The sequence below is a fragment of the Scyliorhinus canicula genome, chromosome 7 (assembly GCF_902713615.1).
Source record: "Scyliorhinus canicula chromosome 7, sScyCan1.1, whole genome shotgun sequence".
Classification (NCBI taxonomy): domain Eukaryota; kingdom Metazoa; phylum Chordata; class Chondrichthyes; order Carcharhiniformes; family Scyliorhinidae; genus Scyliorhinus; species Scyliorhinus canicula.
This window is the reverse complement of record NC_052152.1, coordinates 178,800,235-178,821,980: the sequence shown is the minus strand read 5'-3', so window position 1 is coordinate 178,821,980 and position 21,746 is coordinate 178,800,235. Positions and strand designations below refer to the sequence as shown.

At 43.5% G+C, this 21,746-nt stretch overlaps 1 protein-coding gene across 2 annotated transcripts in view; it reads right to left on the bottom strand.

The window, feature by feature from the left end:
- Nucleotides 1-522: 522 nt before the first annotated feature.
- Nucleotides 523-21,746, bottom strand: part of hck (HCK proto-oncogene, Src family tyrosine kinase) — a 111,971-nt gene continuing 90,747 nt past the window's right edge. For both annotated transcript variants that reach the window (XM_038803381.1, XM_038803380.1), the window contains exons 11-13: nucleotides 5,334-5,487; nucleotides 2,584-2,715; nucleotides 523-2,036 (exon numbers count right to left, since the gene is read on the bottom strand). In XM_038803381.1, the coding sequence (XP_038659309.1) occupies nucleotides 1,834-2,036; nucleotides 2,584-2,715; nucleotides 5,334-5,487 (489 nt within the window). In that variant the 3' untranslated portion in view covers nucleotides 523-1,833. The remainder of the gene's footprint in view (nucleotides 2,037-2,583; nucleotides 2,716-5,333; nucleotides 5,488-21,746) is intronic.

The following is a 21,746-nucleotide window of genomic DNA, read 5'->3' as shown; positions in this document are numbered from 1 at the left end:
CTAATTAGTTACTAAGACTTCTATATAAAGCCAGATGACAATATCCAAATTGAATTGAGTGGACTTAAAGAAAAAATGAGGACATAAAGTTACAGATAATTTTAGAAAGCTTTAAGAAATGCAAATCTTCTAGTAAGGACAATATAATGCTAAGTGAGGAGCTGGGAAGTGAAGACCTCCTTGGGCACTGGAACACTGAACCTAGAATCTGCTACTCTTAGTAGAGAGCACATCTAAGGAAATTGTGGCCATCCAGTCCTGGTGTTTCTCGAGATGGCCATCATATGATCTGCTGGGAGTGCTGGACTATGATTCTCTGCAAAGAAGTGGGGGTAACTTTAGAGTATATACTAGTTACTTTATCAACCACAGATGTTGGGAGAAAGCGATGAGATTTAATCAGGAAACTGCTCCTAGTGTAAATGAATTTATAAAGATCAACTGCAGAGATTTACATTTGTAAGTTTTAGCTAGTTGAATCATTATCAATTCCATAGATTTGATAAATTTCAGAACTAGCAATTTGAAGATTAAGGCACTTTATTTCACACCTCAAGCATGAATACAAATATACAATATGAATGGCTACAATTTGGAATCATGGTACCTTTTTATTCGGAAATCATTTCAAGCCATGTGAAAAATAATGATGCATAGTTTATAAATCTTGAAGCTCCAGTCCATTATTAAACAATGTTCTGATACACACCTTGGCCTAAATGTTGCGACACATGAAACTTACAGGATTTAGTACACGCATTGTTATAAATTATTTTCAAACATTTATTAAATCACACACCTGATAAAAACTTTTTAAAAAAGTATTCTGAGAATAAAGAGATCAACTAATGATTTATTTTGATGTCATAGACTATAATTTTTTCCTCAGATTTTGGCTCAGTAGCTCTCCCTCGCTCCTCTTCTAGCTGCTTCCCTGGAAAGGTGAATCTTAGATAAATGAAGCTGTACCCACATGAAGAAGCTTAATGTGAAAATGTGCAGTATTTTCGATATTAGTTGACCTGAGTCAATGTGGACTTAATCTCAACCACAGAGGAGCCTTCAAAAAAGGTGTGTGCAAGAAATGAGGGGGTAAAATTTCTCCACATTTGCTGGCTCTCTGGGTAACCTATTAATATGGTGAAGGTCAACACAAGACAGACTAGCAAGGATTTTATTAGCTAACGTGAAACAGGATACTCAGTCTTTTTTTGTTATTGATGATAGTCATCTCAAAAATATTTAGTCTATGAAAATATTATGAATAAATTTCTCTATCTTCCCCCCTTTGCACACACTGGCACCAAATGTATCTAGTCCTTTGAGACACTGTACAAATAGATTAAGTTCTTTCCTACAACTACTCCAGCTATATAGACTCTATGTATTGGGAATTCCTTGTGCTATAAGAGCCCATATGGAGTTGAGACAATTCAACTGACCTTCTATTTATAAAAGATGTAAACATGACATTGCTGTAAAAGAGGCTGTAATAGCAAGGTTCTGCTCGGTGAGTGCTATCTTCAGTATAAAAATAGTGCACAATAAAAGATAAAACTGTGATGTCAATGAAAATACATTACCAATATTACTTTAAACATTGTTTCAGAAAAAATAAACCCTATAGTTCAGCCATCTAAGGACTGATTATTTTTTTTTGTGCAGAAAGATTGCTCACATTTTCAAAAATGTTAAAAATTATTCTTATTGGGCAAGGTGCAAAAAAAAAAAAACCAAATGTAAGTGCAGGTCTTAAACAGTTAAATCTAAAACGGTGGTTCGAGTTACTTTATTTTTGCCTTTCCCCATCATCTGTCCATTTTTGGCAATTGCTTATGGCTGCTGCTGATACTGACTCTCCGTTGCTGTATAAAAGTCTTCCAGCACACTCTGTAAATATTCAAAAGTCGGACGCTCCTCCGCTTTGTTCTGCCAGCACTTCATCATGATGTCGTAGAGCTCCAGTGGACACACTTCCGGACGTGGCATCCGATATGCACGTTCCAGCGATCGAATCACATCTGGGTTGGACATCCCTTCAATCAGAAATGTAATGCCCATTTGTTTAATTATTTAAGACAAAATGGACTGACATATTCCACTCACTCAAGTTTCCACCAGATCCCAACTTACTATCGATGTAAATTGGAATGTATAAAGATCTTTCAAAGAACAAGAAATAATTTATTAACAATTTGCTATGAATAGTAAATAAGTGGTTGACGTGCATGATACAAAATTGTAAGTTAACTGTTAGGTGTACAGCAGTACGTACACACCACATGTTTGATCAATGTGATACAGTTTCGGCATGACACCAATGTTAAACTTAGGAATGTAAATTGGGGACTATTTCCCCTCCCCTCGGGGGACTCGCTGTGCTTTGGCTTTCAGGTGAATCCCTGACTCAGGATTCAGATTGAATTTGTACAATAACTGCAGCACGAACATGAAGTGAGCCTGCTTCACATCAACCCTATTATTGAATATCTTCTTCAGTTAGTAGCGCAAGTGCAAAGAGGAACAGGATGCATAGAGCAGCACTGCAGTCCTGCTCGAAAAACGTGACTGCCCTTTACAGACCTGGGTAAGGAGTTCGGCCATAGGTTATGGTTTCCATGAGAAGAATTCCAAAGGACCACACATCAGATTTGATTGTAAATGACCCAAAGTTGATGGCTTCTGGCGCTGTCCACTTAATAGGGAATTTAGCACCTTAGAAAAAAATAGAAAAATGTAAGATTGTAAAGCCTGATTAAACTCAATAGCCAGAAAATCCAGATTGCTGCATCTGTACACACACACACCACAATTTCTATAATGAATGGATGGCAAAATTACAAGAAAAATAAAGAGCCTTGCGAATATTCAATTGTATCATAGTGTTTAACGAAGAGGAAGTTCAGAAATGTGTGGTGCCTTTACGTTAGCATTAAACAGAGCAATTTCAGGTCTATCTATATAAAATTACTTGCTTCATTTTCATAGCTGGTTATTAGCAGAAGCATGGAAGCACATAATGTATGATATGATTCAGACATAGAACAGAGAAAGTTACATTACCTACTCTAAAAGGGCAGGTATTTTCAAATAAATTCGTATGAGACAGATTTAGGTTCTAGTTCTGAATTCAGCCCACCATTTTGCCAACAAATTAAAAGAACACAGAAGAGTACTTTAGCAAAATTAAACAAAGTAATTATTATTGCAAATAACAGGTAATCATACATTAAACAGAAACCTATTCTACACAAGAAGATTGCAGCTAAACTGCACGGCCACAGTAGCACAGTGGTCAGCACTGCTGACTCATAGCACCAGGGACCTGGGTTCGATTCCAACCTTGTGTGACTGTGTGGAGTTTGCACATTTCCTCTGTGTCTGCATGGGTTTCCTCCCACAGTCCAAAGATGTGGTTAGGTGGATTGGCCATTCTAAATTGCCCCATGCTGCCCAAAGGTGAGGTGGGCTTATGGGGATGGGGCATGGGCCTAGGTAGGGCGCTCTTTCAGATGGGCCGAATGGCCTGCTTCTGCACCGTAGAGATTCTATGGTTTTTACGATGAACCCGGTGGGCTAGCAAAAGGATTTAAACACAGACAACTGTGGAGCAAAGAGTTATTCCAATGGGATGTACGTCTGCTGCTTATATTATGCGCCAGCTGAAATAATTTGTTATCGGCTTTCAATGTGGGCACTGTCCGGCAAAACAGATACATATCGTCGGGAGAACAAACTAGGGGTACGGAATACATTTTGGAACTGGCTGCTGGAAATTACTGTCAACAAAATGAAAATAAAGACTTTTCATTAAGAAGGAACACAGTGGAAACACGATAGACGGCCAGTGTATAAATTCAGAGATTGGGAAGTATGTAGCAGAAAGAGTCTGCTCCAAGATGGGAGATTTTAATTTTCACCTTGGGAGAAGCAGAGCAGCTCAAGTAGTAAACATATTTTGAGAGTTTATTGAGGAGTTTTTACTGGAACTATTTCTTTCAGAAAAGACAAGATCACATAAGACTTAGCAGTTTGTAATGAACCAGAGTTCGTTAACAATTTGACGGTAAGGAAACATCCTCAAAGTAATTACCATAATATAACTGAATTTGATAGTAGGTTTGAGAGGAAGCAAGGCAAGTCACAAACCAAGATTTTAAGTAAGCAAATTTTGAATGGATGGGAAATACGCATGGGGCATTAAGGATTTCAAGGGATAGCCCTGCAAGGTGTAATTAAGTAGACACAACCTTACTGAAAAGTGGAGCAGGTTTGAAGGGCCGAATGGCCTACTGTGGCTTGAATTTCTTATGTTAGCCACAGTAAACTGTAACACAACCCCTAAAAGGTCAAAGCTCCACTTGTACAATGAAGCAACCATCAATTAATAAGGTAAGAGACAGAAACAAGCTAAACAGAAAGGCTTGCACAAATGCTATGAAAAGTGGAATCCAGGGCTGGGAGAACTATAAACAGGAACAAAGGGAATGTAATAAGCAATACAAAAAGAGAATATGGAAAAAACATGCAATAGATAACAAAGTTAACAGTAAAAATTTTTATAAATATCTTCCTTCAACAAGGCCTTTCAAACCCACAACCCCTTCTAGACGTTCCAGGGCAGCACATGCACGGGAAAACTATTACCTGAAAGTTCTTCTCCAAGTCACACACTATCCTGACTTGCAAACATATCATTGCTTTTTCACTGTTCCTGGGTCCCTACAGTACTCTGGGTGTACCTGTACAACATGAACTTCAGAACCTGAAGGCAGCAGCTCACCACCAAATTCTCAAGGCAATAAATACTGGCCCTACCAGTGATTCTCACATCCCATGAATTACTGAGACAGTGAGAGACAAAAAGGGATAATGGGAATGAGGCCCATTAACGACAGATTTAGATGGATTAAAAGAATGGCAAGCTTGTTCAAAGAATATTTTGTTCGGAGGGAAAGGTTATTGACCCGAAACCCAAACCCTTCCTTTATTTCTCTCCACTGGTGCTGCATGATCTGTTGAATATTTCCAGCACTTTCTTTTACTAATTTTAGATTTTCAGCATCTGCATCAATTTACTTTTGTACTTCACATAATTTTTCAGAAAAGAGGAAGGCTTGTCATACAAGGGAAATTTAAAATGTTAAAGATGAGGAACTTAGTAGCTGCAATACAAATTTTAAAAGCTGTAATGGAGAAAAGACTTAAAATAGATTTAAAAATCTCCAAGATGTGGATAAATGGCAGACGCACAAAAATCAAGGGCAATCTGTATTACATAGCTAGAGCACAGCTTGCTAAAATGATGATATTTTAAATACTTTTAAACATACCTTCTCTGGCTGTATATTCATTGTCTTCAATTATTCTGGCTAAGCCAAAGTCGGCGATCTTGCAAACCAACGTATTAGACACCAAGATGTTAGCAGCCCTCAAATCTCTATGTATATAATTCTTTGATTCAATATAAGCCATTCCTTCAGCAATCTTGAAATACAAAGTTATTAGAGATTACATTTGATACAGTTGAACTGTTTAAATAGCTAGATAGATTTATATATTTTTAAGAAACAAACAATTACTCTAAAAGGTCAGAAATTACTCTGGACAGCAACACTAACTGGTTATAAAAATTCCTCAACATTATCTCAAAGTTCGGCATTGAAAACATTTGGGAGCAACATGATACAAATTAATCATTCAACTGTTAACACCACTATCAGCTGTTTTAACTTGGCCATCTTCTTTTGAAGGCAATCCCACATTTACAAGCCGGAGGAGCAGATTGCCCAAAGTGGCCACTCATTATATTAAATTCTAGAGTGTCAGCAGGCTATTAATTATTGACTGCATGGAGATACCTCATAATTCCATGGATCATGTCTAATAATTTCTGTAGTATTAGGGTGATCTGGGCTGAAAAGATTAATGAATGGGGAGAAACAGTACTGTCCACATGATGATGTAACTAAACGTCCTGTAGGAAAAAGCTCATGGTTTAACTGAGTAATACCTGTAGTCTTGTATATCTGCAAATAGTTACATGCTTACAATAAGCCAGTAAGAAGTCTTACAACACCAGGTTAAAGTCCAACATGTTTGTTTCAAACACTAGCTTTCGGAACACTGCTCCTTCCTCAGGTACAATAAGCCAGTTATTGTTCAGGTTCATCTACGTCTCTGCAGCTGTTTCTTAGCTAGTCACAACTAACATATGACATGGCAGCAGCAATGGAGGACCCCGAAATCTCCAAAATCAACTTTTGAAAAGTCAGACCTGTAAACAACAGCACCCAAACCGAAGACTTTGGCAAGGTAGTTGAAAATTGCCAAAAGAGCTCTCCATAGAAGACATGGAGGCTGATGGGCAGTGAAGAAATCAACTGTTCAATTTGCTAAGGGCTACTCGTGGTGGTTCATGAAAAATCCCAATCCAGCTGGCAACCATTGAGGGAGGGTGAGCAAAGATTTCGATACACCCCACAGCCCAGAGTTGGGTGTTGTGGTGTTCTTTTTGATTCTTGTTCTCAGGATGGATGTTGTAGTGTTCACAAAGCCCACAGAAACCAAGTTCAATAACAAGCTAACATGTATTATACTACTTATTAAAGCTCGACCACTTACTCCTAAGGTAAACAATAATCTACAATCTACACTCAACTAACACTGGTCTCTACATTCTATTTACAACTGTACTCTGATCTCTCTCACTACTCCGATGCACTCCTCTCCAGCCTTCTCCCAGAAGTCTGAGTCAGTGCTTTATATAGATAATAATAATAACAACAACAACAATGACAATAATCGCTTATTGTCAGAAGTAGGCATCAATGAAGTTACTGTGAAAAGCCCCGAGTCGCCACATTCCGACGCCTGTTCAGGGAGGCTGGTAAGGGAATTGAACCCGCACTGCTGCCTTGTTCCGTATTACAAGCCAGCTGTTTAGCCCACTGTACTAAACCAGCCAGATACAGAACTATCAAATATAGTTAGTTCTAAAGAACTAAAGATAGTTCTGTACCTACCTCCATCTTGTGGTTAACGATATGACATTAACCCTTTGTATTCTGAACATTTCCCATAATGTCACAGGTGACATTACACATGGCGACCATGTAGCAGTAATTGAAAAAAATGGAATCGGCTGCTCAAACATGATTTTCCAATGTAAAGAAAGCAGTGAAATGGCCTTAATAATTACTTCCAGTGATTATTTAGAAATGTTGCAAAGTTTAGGAATGACTACCAAAAGGTAGAGAGGGGGTCAGTGACTGCAGCAGGTATCAACAAGAGCTTGATGAACACAGGAAAACTCTAATACTGACATGGAAGTTAAAAAAATTCAGGCAAACTTCTTAAAGAGCTTTAAACAGCTATGGATTCCAAATTAACCTTGCCAGGCAGATTTGGGCCATAGGGAGGGCCAGATAAGGCGCAGAACTGGGCAAGATTCGGAATTGCATGTGGATTAAACAATATGTCAGAGGAGAAAAGGTCAATATATCATTATATTGGAGTGATTGCTGATGGCGTGAGAGCAAGACAAGGCATTAATGAAACATCAGATAAATTTAGAGTTCTTAAAAGTTTTTGATAATTATTGTAACCGTTGGAATAACAAGATAATAAAATGAGCCAAGTTTTTTTTAAAAAAAGGGTCCAGAAACCTGATGAACAAATGGATATCTTTACCAATGAATAACTGAAGGTAGTGAACACGGTGACCTTAAATCTGAGCTGATACAAGGCCGCATCGTAGTAGGGGTAACTGAAGAACCCCCACCCCCCTTTCTGGCATACTGCAATCCAAAGGCTACTTAACTTTGGAGAAGGCAGTTAGTCAGACAGAGGTCCAGAGAGATATAGCAAGAGGGGAGGGCAAACCATGGTTCAGAAAACACCCAATGAAGGTACAGATTATTAAACAAAAGCATGTCAGAGACACTCCATGGCAAAAAGACCTTATGAAAAAAAACATACCAGCTCTGTGGGACCAAAAAGCCCCATAGGCATGAACAGTGTCCTGCAAACACTGTCAAATATTTTAATTGTTCAAACATTGGATACTTTGGTAGGGTGTGCAGAACCAAAACCCCTAAATACACAGGGGGTCACAAGAGAATTGTCAAATGCTAGGCTATGAAATAGAGGGGTTTCACCAAAAAGAGACACTGACATTCTCTCTGACACCAAACGTGAGCTGAAAAGTCACCCCTGCACATATGCTTCACAACCAGGAATTCTCTCTTCAGAGAGTACAGTAGTCAGTGTCAAACCCAACCTCATCCAAAAGATCAAAGGGACCAGCTGGCAAGCATCAGCCTTCAAACAGAATAGAATTCCTAGAGCGCAGGAGGACGACATTCGGCCCATCGAGTCCGCACCGCCCCTCTGAAAGTGCACCCTGTTTAGGCCCACTCCCTTGCAATCCCACCCAGCCTACACATCCTGAACACGAAGGGGCAATTTGGCATGGAAATCCACCTAACTGCGCATTTTTCGACTGTGGGAGCAAACCGGAGCACCCGGAAGAAACCCATTCGGACACAGGGACAACTCCACACAGATAGCCACCCAAGGCCAGAATTTAACACGGGTCCTCGGTGCTATGAGGCAGCAATGCTAACCACTGTCTCATTAATCTCATTACTGGGTGAAAAGGAACTCAATAGGAAGCCCCCCCTGAAACAAGAGATTCTGCTTGCGACTAGTGCACTTTGTTTATGAGACAATGACTGTCCAGGGCAAGTTACAAATGATTGTGGGTGCATTGTCCAGGACCACAGTGAACCATCCAGCAAAACAGGATGTTAATTTGGTCAATGAGATAGGATCGTACTTCCAGTTTGTGGCAACACATTTCCTAGCAAGCTCAAAAAAGCTACAACAAATACATCAATAGTTTTTTTTAATAAATTTAGATTACCCAATTATTTTTTCTATTAAGGGGCAATTTAGCATGGCCAATCCACCTACTCTGCACATTTTTGGGTTGTGGGGGCGAAACCCACGCAGACACGGGGATAATGTGCAAACTCCACACGGACAGTGACCCAGAGCCGGGATCGAACCTGGGACCGCAGCGCCGTGAGGCGGTTGTGCTAACCACTAGGCCACCGTGCTGCCCTACAAATACATCAATAGTAAATAAAAGAGAAGAACGGCATCCGCATCCAGCAATACTACATGCAATGTGGCCACAGCAGCATCCTCATGGAGAAGTCATGAAAATATACTTTGAACAGAGGGAACACTTCACCATTATTGGTGACCTGGCAGTGTATGATGAGCAGTTGGTCATTCTCACCTCACTCTGACCAGAGATTCTGCAACAAATCCACCAAGGCCACTTGGACATCACAAAGTGCAGAGCAAGAGTCCAATCTGCAGTGTAGTGGTTGGAAATATCAAGAACAATCTAAGAGGTGCCAGATGTGCGCGATGGACCAACCAATCCAAAGCAAGCCCCTTATTCCCACTCAATTCCCTACCAGACCATGGGAATGTCTGGTAATGGATCTATATACAATGGCAAATCCTTCTTCATCACTGGTGACATCTTCTCCAGGCAGATCAAGGTGATCCACCTACACACAACAACCACCAAGTCAGTCAGCAATTCTGTGAAAGAGGTCTTTGCAACATCTGTCACCTGGACCAAGTGCCATCTGACAATGATCCACAATTTGCTAACAACTATTTCCCCCATTTTGCTGAGAGCTACGGAATCCTACACCTCATCAGTTCCTAGAGTAATCCCCCAATAGTGGTGAGGCAGAAAGGGATGTCTACCACGATTAAAATCCTCTAGAAGAATGAGGATTTTCCAATGGTACTTTTAACATACAGATGGGCATACAGTGGGCAGCACGGTAGCATAGTGGCTAGCACAGTTGCTTCACAGCTTCAGTGTCCCAGGTCAGATTCCCAGCTTGGGCCACTGTCTGTGCGGAGTCTGCACAGGTTTCCTCCTACAGTCCAAAGATGTGCAGGGCTAAGTGGATTAGCCATGCTAAATTGCCCTTAGGTTAGGTGGGGTTACGGGGATAGGGTGGAGGTGTGGGGTGCTCTTTCCAAGAGCTGGTGCAGACTCGATGGGCCGAATGGCCTCCTTCTGCACTGTAAATTCTACGATCGATGATCTACTCCACTGTCTGAACTGCGTTGGGTAGGAAGCTTTGCACAGCGCTTCCCATGGGTTAACACTCAGGGATAACCAGAAAGTTCAGGAGCAAGAACAGGTCTACAAAAAACAAGCTTCCACTTACAACAGGAGGAACTGTACCAGAAACCTGAGCAGGCTGATAGTTTGGATTACAGACCTGGGCAGAGCATTATTCAAAGGGTTGCTGATGAACAACAATGTTACTTGATGCATACTCCAGAAGCATGATAAGGAGGAAGAGGGGAAATCATGGGGAGGATCCTCCAGTCATAGTCACCGAAATCGCATTTGGCATTTGGCCGGAGAATCCCCGTTTGTGGCGAAAATGGGGGGTGACGCTGCTTTTGTGATGCTCCGCCCCTCAAAAACAGTGTATCGCACGCCGTTGGGACGGCCTCAGGACGTCACCCGACGCACTCCCCCGATGGGCCGAGTTCCCGAAGGTGCGGTTTTTTTTCTGTGGATCCCGAGTGGTGCTGCGGACTGTTCCCACGTCGGCGTCAGCAGTTAATCTGCAAATCGGAGAATCCAACCCACATCCTCACCTCTTCAAAGAGAACCTTCCTTTATACATTTGGGAAAACCAGATTTTGAAAGTCAAACTGATAAAAGTCCAAAGTGAGACTATCCATCTTCCAAGCCACACAACAACATGATCAGGAAGAGTTAGCCTCCAGATGGATTAAACCCAATGAAATCAGAGACCTTGAGGGAGAAAGGGTAGTATGCAAATCTAAATGTAAAGTATATTTGGACAAAGACTTGGGCGAGATGCAGTATGAGGATGTTCAGGGCTGCAAAGTTCAGGATGTTCAGGGCTGTAAGGGTTAATATGTGGGACCGATGATGTGAGAGTCACATGACAGTTTAGTAAGAGAAAACTCATGGTTTAGACCGAGTCATACCTGCATTGGGCAGCACAGTAACACAAATGGATAGCACTGTAGCTTCACAGCGCCAGGGTCTCAGGTTTGATTCCCCGCTGGGTCACTGTCTGTGCGGAGTTTGCACGTTCTCCCAGAGTCTGCGTGGGTTTCTTCCGGGTGCTCCGGTTTCCTCCCACAGTCCAAAGACGTGCAGGTTAGGTGGATTGGCCATGATAAATTGCCTTTAGTGACTAAAAAAGGTTAGGAGGGGTTAGTAGGTTACTTGGATAGGGTGGATATGAGGGCTTAAGTGGGTCGGTGCAAACGCGATGGGCCGAATGGCCTCCTTCTGCACTGTATGTTCTATGTACTCTTGTATATCTGTAAATAGTGATGTTCTTATGATAAACCAGTTAGTGTTTGGAGATCCCTCTCTGCAACTATTCTTAGGTAGTCAAAACCAACATACAACAATTTACTGCCTTATGTTTTCACCTCTTATCACACTTCATCATCCTCAGTAAAACAAAAAAAAAAAAGTTTTTAAATGCCTCAGAAAATTTACACTAACTGGTGATAACATGCACACCAATAAGGTTCAACGTTTACTGCCAAACTCTGTGCTGAGTTCGGGGATGTTAGGGTAACGGTAGGCGACTCATATTGGCCTCCATATCTCTGAATTAGGGAGCAGAAACATACTATATTGCATAACTACTTTCGCTTTGGTGGTATTTAAATCATGCTTTCTAAACTTCCTTTAGGTATGACTGGCTTACACAAAATATGTCCAACCTCAACAATATAGGAGAGAGACAGAGACGACTTGTGCCTGCTGTTCTTTTTTTAAATCCACCCTGGCTTCTCTTGCAGTCCCAAGGGCAGGCCATTTCAGGGTAACAACATCAGGACGGAACGGGGGCTCCCGAATCCGCAGTCACTCAGTTAGTTGCCCCAGAGGTGCCTCCTAATTGGCTGCTCCCAGCTCACTGCCCAATGAAAGATGATGTGTGGGATGTAGATGCTCTAAACACAATCACGAGGGCCAGCAGCTCCTACAGCCTCGGCAGCTCCTACAGCCTCGGCAGCTCCTACAGCCTCGGCAGCTCCTACAGCCTCGGCAGCTCCTACAGCCTCGGCAGCTCCTACAGCCTCGGCAGCTCCTACAGCCTCGGCAGCTCCTACAGCCTCGGCAGCTCCTACAGCCTCGGCAGCTCCTACAGCCTCGGCAGCTCCTGCAGCCTCGGCAGCTCCTGCAGCCTCGGCAGCTCCTGCAGCCTCGGCAGCTCCTGCAGCCCCGGCAGCCTCGGCAGCTCCTACAGCCTCGGCAGCTCCTACAGCCTCGGCAGCTCCTACAGCCTCGGCAGCTCCTACAGCCTCGGCAGCTCCTACAGCCTCGGCAGCTCCTACAGCCTCGGCAGCTCCTACAGCCTCGGCAGCTCCTACAGCCTCGGCAGCTCCTACAGCCTCGGCAGCTCCTACAGCCTCGGCAGCTCCTACAGCCTCGGCAGCTCCTACAGCCTCGGCAGCTCCTACAGCCTCGGCAGCTCCTACAGCCTCGGCAGCTCCTACAGCCTCGGCAGCTCCTACAGCCTCGGCAGCTCCTGCAGCCTCGGCAGCTCCTGCAGCCTCGGCAGCTCCTACAGCCTCGGCAGCTCCTACAGCCTCGGCAGCTCCTACAGCCTCGGCAGCTCCTACAGCCTCGGCAGCTCCTACAGCCTCGGCAGCTCCTACAGCCTCGGCAGCTCCTACAGCCTCGGCAGCTCCTACAGCCTCGGCAGCTCCTACAGCCTCGGCAGCTCCTACAGCCTCGGCAGCTCCTACAGCCTCGGCAGCTCCTACAGCCTCGGCAGCTCCTACAGCCTCGGCAGCTCCTACAGCCTCGGCAGCTCCTACAGCCTCGGCAGCTCCTACAGCCTCGGCAGCTCCTACAGCCTCGGCAGCTCCTACAGCCTCGGCAGCTCCTACAGCCTCGGCAGCTCCACTGAGGCAGTTAAGAGCTCAAAGAGTTTTTAATTAAGATTCTGAGGGGCTAAGCCAACTTGTCCCTCTGTGACCCCCACATGGGAGTGGTGGGTCCTGTCGCTCCCTGCAGCTCCCTCTTTGGGCCATGGAACGCCCAGCTCTCATGGCAAAGCCCCATGGGCTGCCACAAAGAGGACACCTACAAAAAACAAATGGCCTCCCCATGCAATGGGAGAAGGTTACTCCACTGTGGGAAAATGCTGGTAGCCTGGAAAAATGATCTTTAATTATTTAAATAACCTGCCTGCCCCCATTCAGCAAGCAGCTGATCTGCCACCATTCCCACCACTGGGAAACATGCCCAGCAGCAGAACTGCACAAGAAGCTGTCCCAAAACAACCTTGATCTTTTTCCAGCCTTCATGGCCGTGTGAAAATCTTTCCTCCTGTTTTCCTCCATGTTTGTGCTTCGCACTCTTTCTTCCTCGGGTTTATGCTAAGCTTCACCCTGTCTTCTATTCCTTCAGATTACTATCTGCATTCAAGCCCATGATTTTGCGGTCTCCAGATTTGACTCATTCAATGCACTCTAGGTGGCCTCCCCTTTTCCATCCTAGATAAATCGGAGCTCATCCAAAGACCTGTTGCCTGCATTCTAACTGGCACCAAACCCTGTTCATCCATCACCCTTGTGCTTGTTGATTCACTTTGACTCCTGGTCTGAAAATGCTGTCTACTTAAAATCCTCATCTTGGTTTTCAAATTTCTCACTTGTTTTGACTCTTCCCCTTTCAGTAGGTACCTCCTGTGGTCGGAGATATCTGCCTTCCGCTCGCACATCTCCAATTTTAATTGCTCCATCATTGGTAGCCATACCTTCAACTGCCCAGGCCCTAAGCTCTGGAATTTTCTCCCTAAACCTCTCTCGCCACTTTGTTAGCTCCTTCTCCTCGTTTAAGACACTCCTTAAAACCTACGTCTTTGACAAGCGTTTGGTCATCTATCCCAATATCTCTTACGAGGCTGTGTGTCATTTTGTTTTGAAGTGTTTTGGGAGGTCTACTTATGATAAAGGTGCTGTATAAATGCAATGGTTGTTGGTGTGCTTCACTGTTTCCTTCTTGTCTTTTAAAAAAAACCATGCTTCTCTTTGCTCCCGTATATTTGCACTCTCCCCTCAGTTTGTATATCTGCTACTGTGCCCCCCCCCCCCCCCCCCCCAGTGTAATCTCCTTTTCCGCTCTCCATAGCTAGGTAATACTTTTTTGTCTCTCTCCCCTTCCCTCCATCTCAAATTATCAATACTTCTTAAATGCAAGTTGAGTAACATTGGAGAGATGATGCAAGATTCACCACATGACCAGGAACTACTTAAACCAAAAAATAATTTGAATTCTACAGGGCCGAGTTTGATATTAACTGACTGGATGGTTGGGCGGCACGGTGGTGCAGTGGTTAGCACTGCTACCTACAGCACCGAGGACCCGGGTTCAATCCCAGCCCTGGGTCATTGTCTGTGTGGAGTTTACACATTCTCCCCGTGTCCACGTGTGTTTCACCCCCACAACCCAAAGACGTGCAGGTTAAGTTGATTGGTCACACTAAATTGCCCCTTAATTGGAAAAAAAAAATCAGGTACTCTAAATTTATTTAAAAACAGCTGACTGGATGGTCTTCTTTCTCCCTTTCTGAAAATGTTTGTTGCTAACCCAGTGAAAAATTAGTGGGTGGAAAACTTGTAGGATCACTGAATTCTTCTCCCATATTTTCAGCCTGTGCTCTTAGTACAGGAGGCTTCATGACAAGTGAGAAAATTTGTAAAGCCCGCACCCAATACTCTGAAAATCAATGAACTAGCAAGTACCTTGCAAACAAACCAACACAGTCACCTTACTGAATGAGACAAGGAACCAATTGGTCACATACATTCAACACACCTCCAGTTGGTGGGCTACTCAGTCTTTTTTTGTTTTAACAATACATGCCACACATTTGAAGTATCCACAAATTTTCCTGTAACCTCAAGAACGTCGAGCATATTTGGGAGGAGTCTAAAAATGAACATTTATTTTAACTATAACTGCATAGTCTGTTTAAGTGAAACAAACTACAATTTAATTTACTTCCAGATCAATTTTAAAATTGTTTTATGCTGAGCAAACAAAGCAACTAATTAAAATATTTAAAACTATATGGCAACAGTTTGAGGGGAATGTGTGATAATGAGTTATCACCAACACTAAACATGTTCCTCTTCAAGTGCTGGTGCAAGTTTCCATTAGTAGAGTGGCAGCCCTTTAGTGTGGCTAACTCTAGTGAACATTCTGAGAGGCAGTCCAGGAGTAAGTAAATAAATGGCATTTTAACAAGTACTGGTTTTCTGATCCAAAGAGGACATTATTCGTAATCATGGGAGAAAAGGTCTTTTTATTTCCTTCTCTTCTTCCTCAAGGTGGTGTCTCATGGGCACTATTCAACTGTGGGCGGAAAGTATTCATAGCCAAGTCTGAGCTCAACCACTCCCAAGATCCTCACACATGCAATTTTCATCTGGGATCCCTGAAGGGTGATCAGAACTATGAAACGCTGGCTGATTTCCCCATTCTTGCTTCCTTCAGTAATGCTGATGATAGCTACCCTGCCAAGATGAGCGCATATGGGGAACTTGCACCACGTTTTAAAACGAAATTATCGCAAGTTAAAGTCAAGCAAAATGAAGGTGCATCAATAACACCTGCAATTAATTGACAATGAATTTATAGCAACTCTAATGGTAATTCACTGGTGCACATTCCAAGAAGTACTCCAGACTACATGGATACGCACACGCCAGAATAAAACTGTCTTACAGTTTCTATAAAAATTACAGTTTCTATAAAAATCACAATGCTTTGGCTGCAATTCAACATCTGTCTTTCTGCAATTCAACATCCTCCTATTGATATAACTAAGCATATCTGAACTTCCTTTTTAAACATTTTTAAAAATAGTTCATCTTTAAAATTAACAGTGGAAAATAGCTCCGATGGGTCAAACTAAACTTTATTGGAATGGGTTTGTGTTCCTACCCAGCTAATAATGACAGTGACAAAAAATAATAATACTGAAAAATCCACTTGTGTATAAAAAGTGTGTAATATCTTTCAAAACAATTTTTGAAAAGCATCAATTAACTGGCTGGTTCTCTGAAAATCGCTGGAGACGCAAACAGTTTCTGAAAGCACTGGTCAACTAAACGTATAAAGGAATCTCAAGGGCACGGTTTCCTTATTTAATATCTTCCAGCTTTTGAAAGAGCACTTTCTATTTTTGTTTCAGTTTTCAGTGTTACTTTTGAAGTCACCCAAGCCTATGCTTGACAGCATAACTGGGTAGCCTTGGCGAAAAGATTAAGAATTCTGTTATCATGCTTTGCGATTGGTTCCTTGGATAAAATTTCAGAGATTCCAACATGGACCTGGCGTGAGACTTTAATCTTTTAATATTTAATCATTGCTATTGTGACAAGTCGGCTTACAATAACACTGCAATGAAGCTACTGTGAAAATCCCCGAGTCGCCACACTCTGGCACCTGTTCGGGTACACAGCGGGAAAATTCAGAATGTCCGAATTACATCAAGACGCTGATCAACTATTGGAATATCATATCACAACCCAAACACAATCCTCAAAGAGTAATTAGAGGTGGTCAAGAGATGAAGTGATAGGCGGTTGCATCCAACAGAGGGTCGTGGGAGGCAACGGTGTAGTGGTATTTTCACTAGACTAGTAATCCAGAACCTGGGGACCCGGGTTTAAATCCGACCATGGCAGATGGTGTAAATTCAATTAATTTAAAAAAAATATCTGGAATTAAAAGTCTAATGATGACCATGAAACCATTGTCGATTGTCATAAAAACCCATCTGGTTCACTAGTGTTCTTTAAGGGAGGGGGCGGTGGAAGGGGCGCCATTTTTATATGGCATCCCGATGTCTTGCTACAATGGGGGGTTCTGGGGAACAGAGCTCCCCACTGTGCAAAACTGGGCAACACGGTAGCATTGTGGATAGCACAATCGCTTCACAGCTCCAGGGTCCCAGGTTCTATTCTGGCTTGGGTCACTGTCTGTGCGGAGTCTGCACATCCTCCCCGTGTGTGCGTGGGTTTCCTCCGGGTGCTCTGGTTTCCTCCCACAGTCCAAAGATGTGCAGGCTAGGTGGATTGGCCATGATAAATTGCCCTTAGTGTCCAAAATTGCCCTTAGTGTTGGGTGGGGTTACTGGGTTATGGGGATAGGGTGGAGGTGTTAACCTTGGGTAGGGTGCTCTTTCCAGGAGCCGGTGCAGACTCGATGGGCCGAATGGCCTCCTTCTGCACTGTAAATTCTATATGTAGCCTCGGCTGCACGTTCCCCGCTCAGGCCCCTTATTTAACGCGAGTTACGTTGAATAACCATAAGTTTCTCGGCACTGAAAACGCCAGGAAACACAGGGCTGAACGTGCTCACTAGGGGACTTTTCTTCCCTTTTGGGAGAGTCCTGCCTTACAGCTCAAAGGTATTCAGAAACCAAACTTAAAGTCATCTGACCATTACTTCCTCATTTATTTCCTTCCCTTTTCAACCTATAAGCTGTTCACATGCGTCACTGCCGATGGCTCGACACATATCAGCCACGGTTAAAATCAGACTGAAGGTACAGGTAGAGTGGGAGGTGCACCTTATTTTTGGTGAGCTTAGAGCCACTGCTCATCAGAAAGCACATTCAATTTTGAGTTATCACAATTATACAAGCTTACATAACTTTGTGACCACATGATCATAATAAACTGTTGCTTTGCATCCTTCTTGACCAGTCAGCAACTTTCACAGTTAATCACAGCATCCTTTGCCAACACCTCTCTTCCATTGCCGAGCTGAGCAAAACTACAAAAACTTGGTTCCATTCTTCTTATCTGTCTGTTCAAAGTCAGAAAATCACTTACAAAGGCTTCCCTCCCACTCTTGGTCCTTTTAAAAAAAAAATGTTATTTCATGGGATGTAAGCATCACTGTCAAGGCCAAGTTATTGCCACATTTGTCACCTTGGAGTTCTCCATGAATGTATTCTTGGCCCCTTTCTAATTCTCATCTCCCTTCTAATTCTCATCTAAATGCCTTCTCAGTGACTTCATCTGAAAACACTTCAGGTTTCATGTATATTCTGACAACACTCAGCCCTATCTCACTGTCACCACCTTGAATCCTACTCTTGTACAATTTGTCACACTGCTTGTTCACCTTCCTAAACAGGATGAATAGAAATTTCCTTCAGCTAAATATTGGGAGTCATCAGGTGGAAAATTATAAAATTTACAAGAAGGACATATGTCTATCACATGGGAACAGAGGGGTTATGTCTGCCTATCACATGGGAACAGAGGCGTTATGTCTGCCTATCACATGGGAACAGAGAGGTCATGTCTGCCTATCACATGAGAACAGAGGGGTTATATCCCGGCTGGTTCACTGTCTGTGCGGAGTCTGTACGTCCTCCCAGTGTGTGCGTGGGTTTCCTCCGGGTGCTCCGGTTTCCTCCCACAGTCCAAAGATGTGCGGGTTAGGTGGATTGGCTATGCTAAATTGCCCTTAGTGTCCTAAAAAAATAAGGTTAATGGGGGGGGGGGGGGGGGGGGGGGGGGGGGGGGGGGGGGGGGGGGGGGGGGGGGGGGGGAGGGGACGGGGGGGGGGTTTGTTGGGGTTACTGGTATAGGGTGGATACATTGACTTGAGTAGGGTGATCATTGCTCGGCACAACATCGAGGGTCGAAGGGCCTGTTCTGTGCTGTACTGTTCTATATCTATATCTATGTCTGCCTATCACATGGGAACAGAGGGGTCAGGTCTGTCTATCACATGGGAAGAGAGGGGTCTTGTCTGTCTATCACATGGGGACAATTGGGGTCTCCACTTCTAAGTTCTCCCCTCCTCACTAGAGGGTATTAAACAATGCCCACTCCCCACCCCCCCGCCCCGCAACCCCCCCGTGCCCCGCACCCCCCCCCCGCCCCGCACCCCGCACCCCCCCCCCCCCGCCCAAGCACCGCACCACCCCCCCGCCCAAGCACCGCACCCCCCCCCCCCCCCCCCCCCCCCCCCCAAGCACCTTGTACCCTCAAACTCCCCAAACCATGTCACTTTGTTTACCAGTGACAGGTTTCAGGTGGCAATGTTATCACAGAAGAGTTGCTGGCCCTTGGAAGTAAAAGAGCCCCAACAGCAACTAATTAGTTAACAGATGGACCATAAATGTGACTGGAGTCCCACAAATGGTCAAGGGAGGTTGCCTCGGACTTTCAGGTTTGGCATCGGGGCTTCTACAGTTGTCTAATATTAGGCTCAATTCTGCAGAACATTCCTGCCTGGCAATGCTGTACGCCTCCAGTAAGAGTTAAATTTTTTTTTAAATTGTTACTAGAATGTGTCATTTTAAATATTTATTCTTCACTAATTTGGTGCTGGTCAAAAGGAGGAATAGTAACTCAGAGGTTTTCTGATGAAAGCAAATATTGCGCGAGTGTATCACATGAGAAAGTCACATTGTTTGGAGATTGATTTTACAGGGCGTTACTAGGCTGTTTACTCGCGTTGTATACATTGCCAAATAACTTGCTCGACCAAAACAAAAGCAGCTTGACTGGTGCAAATATTTCAATCGCGTGCCAATTAACTTTCAATCAACTTGAGCAGGTGAACCAGGCTCATTTAAAAGCAGCAAATAGCAATACGACATCCAAACAAACATTACTTGAAGGATGCAGTTGCAGTTCTGACTACTGACAATGGACTGAGCAGCAGAACACAGAACTGGCTACTGGTCAAGAAATCGGACTTGCTTCAGAAAACCTCAGCGATAACAGAAAACCAAAGACGAATTTCCTTTTCTGTTAATTTCTTCGCCTGGGCGTCATGGCGGCTTTGCTTATCTCTAATTTAAGCGTTTGATCTAAGAATGCAAACAACTCTTGTGTGGCTTAAACATTGTCCAAGTAGACCTCGCATTTCTCCAGTCAAGTTAAATAGCTGTTGCAGCACTTGTCCATTTTTTACCACATGCAAGAAACTCCTTTTCTTGTATAGCCACTTAGCTCCAAGCATCTTCTACAACTGACAGCACTTAGCATTTAAAAGGGACCTTACATTAGCCCAAATCTGAAAACGTATCCAGATATCTGTTCTAGCCTACCCAGTTGCGGCTTTATACACTGGAGCTGGAAACAAGGGACAATAGGCTGGATTTACATGGAGACAGAAAACCTCGGGAACCATGTTAAAACAGCACCAGAGATCAGATTCCAGAACTCCTAGCCCCATTCCCAGCACCTCCACTCATATATAAATGGAAATCAAGCAAAGTCAACACTTCTCTGTACCTGTGTAAATAAAAGCGAGTCAATTTTATAAGGGAGCCTGCACTTTTTTCTGTGATCTCTTATCAATGTCCCAATGTTCATTTGCACAAGGTTAAGAAATGTCAAGTGCTTAAAACATGTTATTCATACTTTAATGCTGTGTTTGACTGACATTTTTGATAGGGTTATAGGAACAACAGATTTCCTTTCAAAAATGATGAATGTGTTTCTAAGCAGTGCCACACGTGCCGTTGTTACTATAAGGTTCATCAGTTCTTTATTTGGTGTACACTGGGTAAATGAGTTGGCATGGGAAGTGGGGTGGGGGATAATGAGGTCTGAGCAGTGAGGAACAGTGGGTCTAAAACGTGTCCAAACAACTAGGTCAAAGTATCAGATAGCCAAGGTGAGTTTTTAAACCAACCCATTCGGGCACTTGGCCACCTGTGTCTGCCTCTGATGTGATCACAGGGGCGATGGACCCAATGATCCCAGCCCCACCTCCCCAGAGCACAAGTAGGTCCCTACCCCATGAAATTGCAGACTAATATAACAACATTGTTATATTGCTGCCAAACATGGGGATTTAGGTTTGTGCTCTTTTATCAACACAAGGGATACATCAATGGCCACACACCACATTCTGCTATCTTGGTGTCCTGCTAACCCACAGTCAAGCTTCAAACTCAAAAATGTAACCCTTTACAAAGACAACCAACTTTGATCAAAGTTCCCTACCTCATCCCACTAACATTGAAACCCTTATCAACACTCTCCATTCTCATTCTTCATCAACTGGTTCAAAATCATCTTGCAATATGTCCTGATTGCTCATTACTGTTTTCTTTACCGACTTGCATTGTCTCCCTCACTCAAAACAGAGTGAATTGAAATCTTAGTCGACCTTTTCAAATGGTTTCCTCTCACCTCAACTTTGTAAGCGTTTCTTGCTTGAAGTTTCTTTTGCATTCAGGGATTTTCTTTCTCCAGTCTTTTGTGTTTTCCTCACGCACAGCACTTCTGGTACATGGTCTTCAGCCCTACATTCTAAAATTTCCTCCTTAAACTTTTGTCTTGCCATTTTTTTCTCTCTCTCCCACCCTCCCCAAAATGCCTCGGAATGACGGCAGCACAGTGGTTAACACTGTTGCTTCACAGCTCCAGTGTCCCAGGTTCGATTCCCGGTTTGGGTCACTTGTGTGGAGTCCGCACGTTCTCCCTGTGTCTGCGTGGGTTTCCTCCGGGTTCTCCGGTATCCTCCCAGAAGTCCCGAAAGACGTGCTGTTAGGTAAGCTGGACATTCTGAATTCTCCCTCTGTGTACCCAAACAGGCGCAGGAATGTGGTGACTAGGGGCTTTTCACAGTAATTTCATTGCAG